Below are 12297 nucleotides of genomic sequence, written 5' to 3' on the forward strand. Positions count from 1 at the left end.
TCCTAGTGACATCATGACATTTAAGACATCACATTGACCGTGTAACTGTCCTTGCTTTGAGTTTCTTGTTATGTGAAATACTAAAGGTCCTTATTATGTAAGTCAATTTTAATTTGGTGTTTTGTTACTGATGAAATTCCCTAATGTAATCCCTTTCCTAGAATGTTCCATTTCGGGGGCACCTGGCTGGCTCAGTCAGTAGAGCCATGTGACTCTTGATCTCAAAGTTGTTACTTCAAACACCACGTTGCTCCTAGGGCTTACCTAAAAAGAAAATGTTCTATTTCCAAGATATTCCGTGGAGTGACTTTTCTGTGTCCACTCCTGACCACCAGGAGTAGGTATCTCTGGGGCTGAGTCCACGTGTGAAGATCTTTACACTGCAATCCTCTCACTTTATGGATGGAAAAAACCGAGGTCCAGAAAGAGGACGACTGGTTAAGAGGTCACTCAGTCCTATTTCATTGACTCCTGTCCCCAACAGCCTTATTAGGGGCACTGTCAGCCCACTGCAGCTGGTGAAACGGAGGTGAGAGGGATTCAGAGTGTACAATGTAGCCCCGCCCTCCTTGGCCACAGCTGATTGGACCCAGAGTCAACACCTGACCCGCAGGCAGCCAATCAGGACTGAAGAAATGCCAGTAACTGGAGCTAGTTATGGGTGGCGCTATTGTAGGCCATATGCCCCCAAAATCTGAGGAGGAAATAGAGGATGCCCCTTGGAGAAAATGAGAAGAGGGAGATGTGAAAGAAAGAACACTGCAGGAAAGCGAGCAAGAGAGATCCCACAGGCAGCTAGCTGCTTCTGGGCTGACATCTGCCTGTCCCAAGTCTTGGATATTCTTTTGATAACCGACCTCCCTTTTCTCCTCTGGCCAAAAAGCAGCTCTGCTGTGTCCTCCACCAGCAGGCAAATGATCTTCTTCTTTTTTTTTTTTTTTTTTTTTTTTAAGATTTTATTTATTTATTTGACAGAGAGAGATCACAAGTAGGCAGAGAGGCAGGCAGAGAGAGAGGAAGGGAAGCAGGCTTCCTGCTGAGCAGCGAGCCTGATGCGGGACTCGATCCCAGGACTCTGGGATCATGACCTGAGCCAAAGGCAGCGGCTTAACCCACTGAGCCACCCAGGCGCCCGCAAATGATCTTCTTACACAGAAATTCCCAGTCTCTTAGGGAAAACCAAGAGTTTCGAGGTACATTGGTCTTCTTTCCATTCCTGGGAAATGCCCAGCTGGTCCCCATATCAGAGCTTTTGCCTTGTCCTTCTGTCTGGAACACTGAGATCCCAGAAATTCACTGGGCAGGCCACTTGTCATTCTGTAGGACTCAGATCAAATGTCACCTCCTCCAGAGGCCCTTGATGTTAGTTTCTGCTGAAACAGATTATCACACTTGGTGTCTTAAAATAACATTAATTTACTCTCTTATTGTTCTGGAGAACGGAAGTTCCAAGTGTTGCCACACTGGGCTAAAATAAAGACATAAACAGGCAGGGGTGAATTATTCTGGAGGCTAGGAGGGAGAATCCATTCTTGTGCCTTTTCAGCTCCTGGAGACCACCTACATTCCTGGGTTCATGGCCCCTTCCTTCATCTTCAGAACAAGCTTAGCAGCATCTTCCAATCTCAATCTCATTCCCACTACCCACCCCCCAACTCTTTTTCTTTTTTAAAAGATTTTATTCATTTATTTGAGTGAGAGGGTAGGGATAGCAACAGAGAGCACAGCAGGAAGGAGAGGGAGAAGGAAACTCCCCATTGAGCAGGGAGCACAATGCCGCGCTCAATCCCAGGACTCTGGAATCATGACCTGAGCCAAAGGCAGATGCTTAACCAACTGAGCCACCCAAGGGCCCTCCACCCCAACTCCTTCTTATGAGGACCCTTGGGGTTATAATGGTTTCACCCAGAAAATCCAGGATCATCTATCTCAGTATCCTTAATCACACCTGTGAAGTCTTATTGCTGTATAAAGCCACATATTCCCAGGTTCCAGGGATTAGGCTGTGGACATCTTGGGGGCACAGGTGAGGTGTCATACTGCCCTCCCACACCCTTCTTGACCATGCTATATAAATAGGCCTGTTCTCCCCTCCCCCCCCGCCACAACAGTCCTCTTTCCTCCTGCTCTGTGCTCATTTTATACATATTGTATGTAATGTATTCATCCACCTCTTTACTGTCTGCCTTCCCCTAGGAGAATAGGAGCTCTGTGAGGCAGGAAATTGTTCTGTTTTGCCTGTTGTAGTGTCTCAGCATCTGGAAACTTCCTGGCACAAAATAATCAATATTTGTGAAGAAAATGGGGCGCCTGGGTGGCTCAGTGGGTTAAGACCTCTGCCTTCAGCTCAGGTCATGATCCCAGGATCCTGGGATTGAGCCTGCTTTGGGCTCTCCGCTCAGTGGGGACCCTGCTTCCTCCCTCCCCCGCCTGCCTTTTTGTCTACTTGTGATCTCTGTCTGTCAAATAAATAAATCAAATCTTTTAAAAAAAAATTGTGAAGAAAATGCAAAGCAGCTTGAGTGGATCTCTGTTTCTTGCAAGTGAAATACCCCCAAAGAGCAAACACAGTTTTGCAGAGGGAAGAAGTGACTTGTTCCTCACTGCCTGGTCATTCAGTGAGTGGGGGACACCACATACAGAGCTCACTTCTCCTCAGATGCTTTATTTCTGGGACCAAATTTGGATCATAGCTCCTGAACAAGGATAGCCTCTGGACCTGAAGAAGGAAGCATGGGGGAGACTGAGGTGCAGCCCTCACCTTGGTCTTTCTGGGAAGCTCTCTCTAGGACCTGACTGGAAAGACAGGGTCAGCCCAGGGCTGGGGAAGGTGGACCCTGATTCCAGGAGACTTGGGGAGGGGCTGGAGAGATTAACAACCCCAACATCCTCAGGAAGGAACAGGGGTATGGAGGGAGTGTCATGGTCCCTGCAGGAGTGATGACGGCAGTGGGTGGGGCACACCAGAATGCTGGGTCGTGGGATGCCTCATGAGTTCGACTGAATGGTGTCCCTGATCCACTTAGTGAATTGGCAGAGGTTGGTGTAGACGCCGGGTCTGTTTGGTTGGGCACAGGGAAAGTCTCCCCAGGACACGAGGCCCTGTAGGGAGCCATTGCAGACCACAGGTCCCCCAGAATCACCCTGTGGAGGAGAAAGGAGTTCAGAGAGGCAGAGTTGTGGGGAGGTGGAAGGAGGGAGACACACAAGTGAAGAAGGGCCAGGGTGGCAAGAGATAGAGACATAGAGATGGAAAAAGTAGAGAGATGAAGAGACACAAAGACAGAGAGGGAGAAACAGGTAAGACAGAGAAAGAGAGAGAGAGAGGAAACGTTAACATTTCCATGTAAGTCTCACCTTTAGAAGTTCCGTTTACCCTCTCCACCCAATGCCACCTCTTCTGTGTGTCACCCTCACTGCATCTCCCTGTCCCTATTTGTCTTTCTCTAGTCCAACCTTTGAACACTGCATTTCTCCTACTGAGCACACATGACCTACACCTCCCCTTTGCAGAGAGGCAGCTCTTGGCCCCTGAAAGATGGGGCTTTCTCATCCTGGGCACCACTGACACGAGGCAAGATCATTCTTTGCCGTGGTGGCCATCATACACATCGGAAGATGTTCAGCAGCATCCTTGACCCCTATGCATTCATTACATGCCAGTCACTGCCTTCCTCCTCCAGGCACAGTTGTGATAACCAAAACTATCACCAGGCATTTTCATATCTCCCCTGGGGGGCGGGAGGCAAGTTGAGGATTGCTTCTTTGGGTTGCCCATCCATAGCTCCCCAAACACCTGCAGCTACTCTCCTATAATAATACTCACCACTCTTTACTGTCATTTATTATGTATATTTATGCAAGATACTAGTATCAGTTATAAAGAAATCCAGAGCCTGACTTCTTTCCCTGTTAGCAGACACTACTTCAAGGCTAAAGAGCCTGACTGCCTGCACCTCTGAATTTCAGCTTTCTTGGGAGTTTAATTTTTCTCATTATATTTTGTTTAATATCCCTGCAGAGTTTCCTTTGAGAGGAAGTTCATTAACTGCCCTGAGCTTGGCTCCTCATTGGCAAGATAGAGCTAATAATAATGGTGAGTCAATGAGCTGATGTATGTGAACCACATAAAGCAGGGTCCCGTGTTATTATTATTATAGTATTAGTGTTGTTATTACTTTTTGCTCTGAGTGGCCAAACCCTGGCCACATGCTGGTATGAAAAGCTAACTGGGGTCTGCAAACTGAAAAACAAGATGCAAAGCTTGGCCTCAGGAAAGTGAAATGGTTTTAAATGCTGACATTTGAGGGGCACCGCCTGGCTCAGTCGGTGGACAGCCTGCCTCTCAATCTTGAGGTCGAGTTCAAGCCCCACGTGGAGGGTTGAGATCACTTAAACATAAAAATCTTTTTAAAAAGTGCTGACATTTGAATTAGGTGTGCTTTCTTCTGATAAAAATCCCTCCGCCCACTCCTCTGTCCAGATGTGTGTGTTTGCATATTGAATGGGGACAGAAATGACGTTGAGAAGTTGTTGTAATCCTCAGGTTTGTAAAATTTGGGGGGAGGGGCCCTTTCCCAGCCATCAGAGTGGGACAGGAGTGCTGTCTGAGGCCATAGCTTACTTACTAACTGCCAATATTACTGAAGTGTTTGTCCTGCCAACAGAGAGCACCTTAATTTACATCCTTCTAGAACCTTCAGGACCTGAATACAGGGGACGGTCCTGATCCCTGCAAGAGTTTAATTTTAATTTCTGTCATCCTCAACAGATAGAGCTTCCATGAGGATATAGAGAAGCTCTGTCTTGGGGGTCAAGGAATATTTATTGAACATGGACCCCACGTATCTCCCCAGGCTCAGCTCTTGCTGCGTCCACTAGACCCACCCAGTCTCCCAAACACTCTGGCTTTTTCTCTTCTTTGAGCCACCAAACTCCTCCCTGCTGCAGGGCCTTTGCAAGTGTTTTCTTTCCTTTAACCTTTGCAAGGCTGGCTCCTTTGTGTCATTTAGTCTCTACCCACCTCTTGGAGGAGGCCCTTCCAACCACCTTTTTGAATATTGTCCCTCATCACTCCCTACCATAAAACTATGTTTTATTTTCTGCATAGTTTTTGTCATTCTCTGAAATTACCTAATTTATGCATTTTCTTGACCATTGGGGTTTTTAAAATAATTTTAGTTTGTATTTCATTTTAAATAATCTCTATACCCAGCATGGGGCTTGAGTTTACAACCTTGGGATCATGAATCACACGTTCTTCTAACTGAGCCACCCAGACGTCCCTCTTTTTCACTTTTTAAAATGTAGCTACTAGGGACGCCTGGGTGGCTCAGTTGGTTAAGCATCTGCCTTCCACTCAAGTCATGATCCCAGCCAGGGTCCTGGGATTGAGCCCTGCATAGGGCTCCCTGCTCAGCAGGGAGTCTGATTCTCCTTCCTCCCCTCTCTCTCTCTCCCCCGAGAGAGAGCAAGCGCTCTCTCTCGTAAATAAATAAAATCTTTAAAATAATCAAATAAAATGTAGCGCCTAGAAAATTTAAAATGACATGTATGTCTCACATTATATTTCTACTGGACAGGGCTGTGTTCCCAGCACTTAGCAAGGTTTCAAGTTACACAGCTGGCACTCAGGGTGTATATCTGCTGCATGAATGCCTGCGTCTTGAACCTTACCTGGCAGGAGTCTCTTCCCGCCTCATCGCCAGCGCAGAACATAGTGGAATCTATCTGTCCTGGATAAGCCTTCCTGCACCTGTCGGCACTTAGCACAGTGATGTTCAAGCACTGGAGGACCTTGGGGAATTTAACTGTCAGAAACACACAGAGCAAGGCCACTGTGAGCAACGGAGAAAGATGGGGAGGGGCAGTGCTCAGAGGCAGAGAGGGGGAGAAGGCAGACAAGGGTGTGCATCACGAGGGACCTGGACGCTCACCGTGGGGGCTGCTGGTTGTTCCCCAGCCAGAAACCAAGCAGCTGGTCCCAGCAGTGGGACAGTGAGGGGAGATGTTGATGGGTTTAACAGCCTGAGTCTCACGAATTTTTCTGTTCAGTTTGATGAGCATGAGGTCATTGGAGTGGCCGGGATGGGAATAGCCAGGATGAGGGATGGACTTGATCCCTTTGAACAGCTGCTGTCCAGCTTCATAAATGGGTGACAGGGAATGGTGGCCGAGGCGGATTCTGTAAAACCTAAAGAAGGTAGTGCAGATTATTAGCAACCCTGATTCCTATGCCCATACTCAGCGCCGAGTATACCCCAATCCAGTCCCAACATTGACTTCACCCCATCCCATCCCATCCCCACCCCGAATCCTTTCCCCACATAGAAACCACCACATCTGCATTCCCAACCTTGATCTAACCACCCCAACCTCAAATCCAACCCCCTCCAACCTCCCATAACTCTAATCTCAACCACATCCTCAATCCTACATCCATTCCCGCCCTCAGCCCTAACCCATCCCCATGTATCTCCACCCATCTCCAATTCTCCTAATGGTATCTCCATTCCAGACTGTCAGCAGACACATGCTCTTCTCCAGATCCAACCCATTCCCATCCCCGATCCTAGACCTAATTCTTCACCCACCCTCAAACCATCAATACATGCATTCCCAACTCCAAATCTAGCCATCTCCAGTGCCATTCATAAAGCTAACCCCAACCCCATCTTCAACCCCAGAGCTATTTCCAATCCCAACACCATTTTCATCTCCACCCTACCCCATCCCAGACTCTAAAACCACTCTGAATCTCATCTCCATTCCAAACCACTCAACATATGCACTCCTCACGCCCAAATCCACCGCACCTCTAACTCCCACCCCCTACCACAATTCTCTCCCCAGCCTAACTCCATTCGCCACCCCAACTCCATCCTTGATCCCATCTCAGCTGTACCCCTTTCTCACCCGCACCCGACACTCACCTCCTTGGCCCTCCCCCCGCCCCTGCCCTGTCCAGCCCTGCTCCTGGAGCCCCACTCACGGCTTCCGGCAGTGGGCCGCTGTGAGCAGCCACTGGGGATTCACCAGCACCGCCCCGCAATAGAGCTGGTTGGGCTGCAGCAACAGTGCACCCTGCCACGGCTGGGCGTTCATCTCGCAGTCGGACCCATTCACGATGCGGCTGCTGCTGCCTTCGCCTGCCCTGGTGTCCTCCTGGGCCCTAGCTCCAATGTCCCGGGTGCTTCCAGAGGGCCCAGTGTCAGAGGGGTTGTCGCAGGATGTAGCATCATTTGCAAGAACAGGTTCTGGGGGCAGAAAACAGGCGGGGCTTGGGATCAGGGCGGAGCTTGGGCTCAGCGGCTGGGTCTTAGATCCAAGAGGTGGGACCAGCCAGAGCTCGTCTTACCCCATGAAAGACTCTTATATTGAGGAGGGGGTCAGCCCAGGACTGGAATCTAAGGTTGAAACCTATGAAGAAGGGCAAGGCTTAGAACTCAAGGACAGGGAAACTGGGTTGCTCGGTGGGTTAAAGCCTCTGCCTTCGGCTCAGGTCATGATCCCAGGGTCCTGTGATCAAGCCCCACATCAGGCTCTCTGCTCAGCGGGGAGCCTGCTTCCTCCTCTGTCTCTGCCTGCCTCTCTGCCTACTTGTGATCTCTGTCTGTCAAATAAATAAAATCTTAAAAAAAGAAAGAGAGAAAGAAGGAAAGAAAGAAAGAAAGAGCGAGCTCAAGGACAGAGTCCAGGATGAGGTGGTTTACTGGACTCTAACTGTACCTCAAGGTTCCTGGGAGTGGCTAGAGCTCAGTGGGCGGGGCCAAGAAGGTAAAGTTGGACAACCCCAGAGGCGGAGCCAAGGTTCAGGGGGTGGAGCCTGAGAATGGACCGGTGACCAGGGCTTTTGTGGTGGGACCTTGGTTCAAGAAGTGTGGTCAGTCCTCAGAGAATGAGGTCAGGGCTGGAAGGGGCAGTTTGAGAGGCCAGGGTCACGTGGAGAGATGGAGTCTAGAAAGATCCCTGACTTCGGGCAAGGAGGTAGGGGCTGAGTTTTAGGAGCTGCAGACAGGATCGGAAGGGGCCGTGGCCCCAAACCTGAAGAGCCATCTAGGTGGGGCCTGGCTTGCAGGGTGGGGGGTGCATGCCCAAGGGGACCCTGTCTGTGGATAAAGTCTGGACTAACAGTGTGGTGGACGAAAGGGGGTCAGAGTCAGAGCCCCTGGGCGGAGGGAGAGTTGGGAGAACAGAACCAGGGAAGTGCTCAGCTAGAGGTGCCTGGTGGCGACAGAAAGTAGGACTGATTTTGAATTCTCCAACAAGAACTTGCCTCCTGAATCCTCCTGGCAATACCCTCAGACAGACACAGATACCCCACTCCATCGCCAGGCCCCCAGTCTGTCCACTCCCTCATATTCTTGCTGATGACCCACAGACGCCGAGCCCTGGCGCGCACATCCAGGAAACACGCACACAACTGTTGTCACAGATAAGCACGCACACAGTTGCATGAGAGATGCACATCGTCTCCACCAGGGTAGCTACAGGCACGGTTGGGTCTCATGGTGCACACACTTCCCAAGGACCTGCACTGGGCGGCAGCCTCCCAAGGTCTCGCGCACCCATGTAGTGTCTCAGGCACGTGTATGCATCCCTGGAGAGACCAGCACAGACTCTCCTGCACACAGACACGTTGGCATGGTGACAACACTACACTCCGAAAGCCCAGCAGTAAGTGACCTGGTATCATCCATCCTCACACAGCCACCATCTCGAAGTGATAGACACTTCAGCCCATGCAATCCCTTAGGGGAGGGATGGAAACTCCACCCACACAGCCACCCCATCGCACAAACAGTCCCCTATAAACACGCAGTCACCATCACCTGGACACAGAACCTCAAGCGGTCTCACAGCCCAAGTCGAGCCACACATAATCCCTCACTCAGCCGCAATCCCACAGCCCCAAATCGTTACCTGCACCCACCTGGCCATGCATTTTCACCGTAAAAAGCACTTTTGTGACACACAATCCGGTTACACAGGGACAAGGACTCCAGATACTTTCAGCCACACAGAGCCACACACATAATGTGCGTACAATTACCTGCACAGACATTGAGCCACACATGATCCTAAATGCACACACACCCAGTCACACAATCAGCCTTCAAGCTAGTGCACCTATTGCAGGCAGTCACTTGATATGGGGAAAGGCACCCCCCCCACACACACACAATGACAGGCACACAGCCACACACAATCACCTGAACATGAATAAGGATACCAACTCACAGTCACCCAGTCCTAGAGCCATACCCCATCACATAGAGTCCCCTTGGGACTAACACTCCAATGTCCCTCAGAGAGTCACCCATAGCCCACCCAGTTAGTCTACAGGCACACAACAGGGCTTCTGGTTACCTGTCACCCCCATCATCAGGGCTGTGATCAGGGCACCGGCCATCCACATCCAAGGGTGTCCTGCTGGAGCCATGGCCACTGCACCTTGTGGGGAGGACAGAGGGCAGGGAGGCCAGGATGATTCTGGGAGGCCCTTACCCCACCTCCTTTCCTTCCCTGCCCCACTTCCTAGGGCAGAAAGGAACCACAAGGGGATTGCCCCCCAACCCAGAGACTATAGACTTCAGAGGAGCAGACATCTAGCCCCCTCCAGTCATGCAATGAGGGAGGATAAAGAGAGAGTAGGGGTGCATCCAAGACGCAGACACCTGTCCCTGTGGTCTTCCCCAGGCCTCACCTGCCAAGTCCCCCAGGTAAGGGGTGGGGAACCTGCTCCCAGCTCAGCCACAGACTTCTCAGGTCTGTGCCTTCCTGCAGCCACCTCCTCCTCGGTTCTGGGCACTCAGCCTGAGTTATAACCACCCACTGATCCCCGGGGCACATTCCCAGGGAGTGAGGCGCCTTGCCAGGCCTCAACAATCACTCCTCCTGCTTCCCCCAACCTCCGCCCCCAGAGCACCCCCCACCCAGTCCTGAAGGCCACTCCCTACTTCCCTGGCAGAGGGGGGGGGCAGGAGTTGGGAAGGGGTCTGTGCAGGGCTTGCCTACCCAGCCCTGAATCCCCTTCCCCTCAGCGTTGAGCTCACGCTTCTCACCAGCGGTCTTCTTGATACCTGGATTTTTCTTTATTTTCTGTGTTCTTCACTCATTCTGTATCTCTCCGTCCCACTTTATCAAATTCCCATCTTTGTCTGTTTTTTCAAACTCTTACAGCCTTCTTTCTCTGTGTTTGCTTCCCTCGGAATCTTTCTAAGTCTCTCTCAACATGAGACGTGCCTACCAAGTATCTTGCTTTGGGTCTATCTCCCCACCTTTGTCTTGTCACTCTCCCTGCCTCTCAACACCTGTCTCTCTGCCCCTCCCTCTCTTTTTTTCTGTGTCTCTAACCCTTGCCCTTTATCTGTGTTTCCTGATTCTCTTTCTTTTTAATGGTTCTGAATGGTGCATATCTCAAATATACCTTAGGATTCTGGTCTTATTTTCCTTCTGCTCTGCCCATTTTTTTTTTTTTTACAGCTTTGAGGTGGAATCAGGGTACAATAAACTGTGCACATTTAATGTGTAGGATTTGATGAGTTCTGACACACATCACACTGATAGGAAGCATATCCATCACTCCCTTTATGTGTCTGTGATTCTCGATCTCTGTCTCTATGCCTCAGAGTCTCTCTTGTATCTTTCTTCCTCTGTTACCTCTCTTTCCCCTGTGACTCTGTCCTTCCCAGTCTCCCTCTGTTTCTGTCTCTACATCTGTACCATTCTGTCCCTCTGTCCCTCCCCCCAACCTCCATCACAGGCTCCAAGTATCTGCATCTCTGCATCATTGTGTCTCTCTGTCTCCCTTGTCTTGCATTGCAGGTAGAGGAGATTCAGGCCACTTTGCCAAAGGGATCCCCTCATCCTCCCTCCTGCCCTTCACCCTGGGGCTGGGGCCACAGGGCAGAAAGGGGTAGGGATCTAGTCTGGGGGCCCCCTGCCAAGGACTTGGCTGGGCTGATGCAGTCAGGCGTGGGTGAGAGGGTTGGGCAGGCCACCTGTTGATGGGAAAGAGGCCAAGAGGCCAGGATAGGGGGTGGGTGGCTCCTGGTCCTTTGGGAAATGGGGCACTGGGTGGGGATCCTAAAATGTGGCTTCCATCTCACCAGCCCCAGGCCATCTGGAACTGCCTCTCCCAACCTCTTCTCCATTTGAGTTCTTTCTGTCTGGCTCCGACTCTCTGAGTTCATCTCTACCCATGTCTTCAAGTTTCTGACCCTCTGGGACATGGAGCCAAATACTCACTCAACCCCTATCTCCTGAGCAGCCCCTGTGTGCCAGACTGAGGTCCACCCATGAACAAAACGGACAAGGACTCCTGGCGATGCTGCAGTCCTCACAGAACTCACATTCCTTGAGGGCAGAACTGAGCTGAATTGCTCACTTCTGTAACCTGGCACCTGACGAACCAGAGGTTTTGGAGCCCTTAGGCCGGTTTCAGGGTACAGGGGGAAAACAGCGTTCTGAGGCTTATTTTGATTATTTGCTTTTTGTATTGCACACATGGAAGTGACAAATCCAGCAACCCACTTCTTCGGCAATCTTTCAAGGTTGGCTTACAACCCTTTTCATTCTAGATATGCCTCTTTACTCCAGATAGGTCTTTACCATAGTGTTTGGTCTCTTTTACAAACTAGATTAATTAAGTCTCTTCAAACATTTTCAAACTACATTTCTATTTTGAAAGGATTTTATTTATTTATTTGAGAGAGAGAGAGAGAGAGAGAGAGATTGCACAAGGAGAAGTAGGGACAGAGGGAAACGGAGATTCACTGCTAAGTAGGGAGCTCAACACGGGGCTCAACCTCAGGACCCTGGGAAAATGACCTGAGTCAAAGGCAAATGCTTAACCAACTGAGCCACCCAGGTGCCCCTGACACATTCATTCTCTTCTGGAAGCCCTTCAGTTTTTAGACAGACCTCCCAGAACATTTAGGTAAATTTATGCATCTAGACATGCTACATTTGTAAATATGATCAACACGATATTCTTTTAAGTACCTCAACACGGACTATAAATTTGGTATGATGTCAACTTAAAAACCTTCAGCATTTCAAGCTGAAGTCAGGAGATGGTCTCCGTAATGGGTAAAATTCTCTTAGACATACAAGCACCTTAACATGCAGACAGTCTGCTTTAAAAAAAAGAAAAAGATTCAGGGCATCTGGGTGGCTCAGTCTTTAGGCGTCTGCCTTCGGCTCAGGTCATGATCCCAGGGTCCTGGGATGGAGCCCCGCATCGGGCTCTCTGCTCAGCAGGGAGCCTGCTTCCCTTCCTCTCTCTCTGCCTGC

The 12297-nt window shown here is 50.2% G+C and overlaps 1 protein-coding gene across 1 annotated transcript; it reads right to left on the minus strand.

Moving 5' to 3' along the window:
- Positions 1 to 2649: 2649 nt before the first annotated feature.
- On the minus strand, positions 2650 to 9844 carry KLK5 (kallikrein related peptidase 5). Its single transcript, XM_047711508.1, has 6 exons — positions 9707 to 9844; positions 9370 to 9453; positions 6992 to 7256; positions 5937 to 6193; positions 5677 to 5810; positions 2650 to 3144 (listed from the first exon to the last, which is right to left on the minus strand). Exons 2-6 carry the CDS (start codon positions 9440 to 9442, stop codon positions 2989 to 2991), a joined length of 885 nt encoding a protein of 294 aa, XP_047567464.1. The 5' UTR covers positions 9443 to 9453; positions 9707 to 9844; the 3' UTR covers positions 2650 to 2988.
- Between the last annotated feature and the right edge of the window lie 2453 nt (positions 9845 to 12297).

The sequence above is a fragment of the Lutra lutra genome, chromosome 17 (assembly GCF_902655055.1).
Source record: "Lutra lutra chromosome 17, mLutLut1.2, whole genome shotgun sequence".
Classification (NCBI taxonomy): domain Eukaryota; kingdom Metazoa; phylum Chordata; class Mammalia; order Carnivora; family Mustelidae; genus Lutra; species Lutra lutra.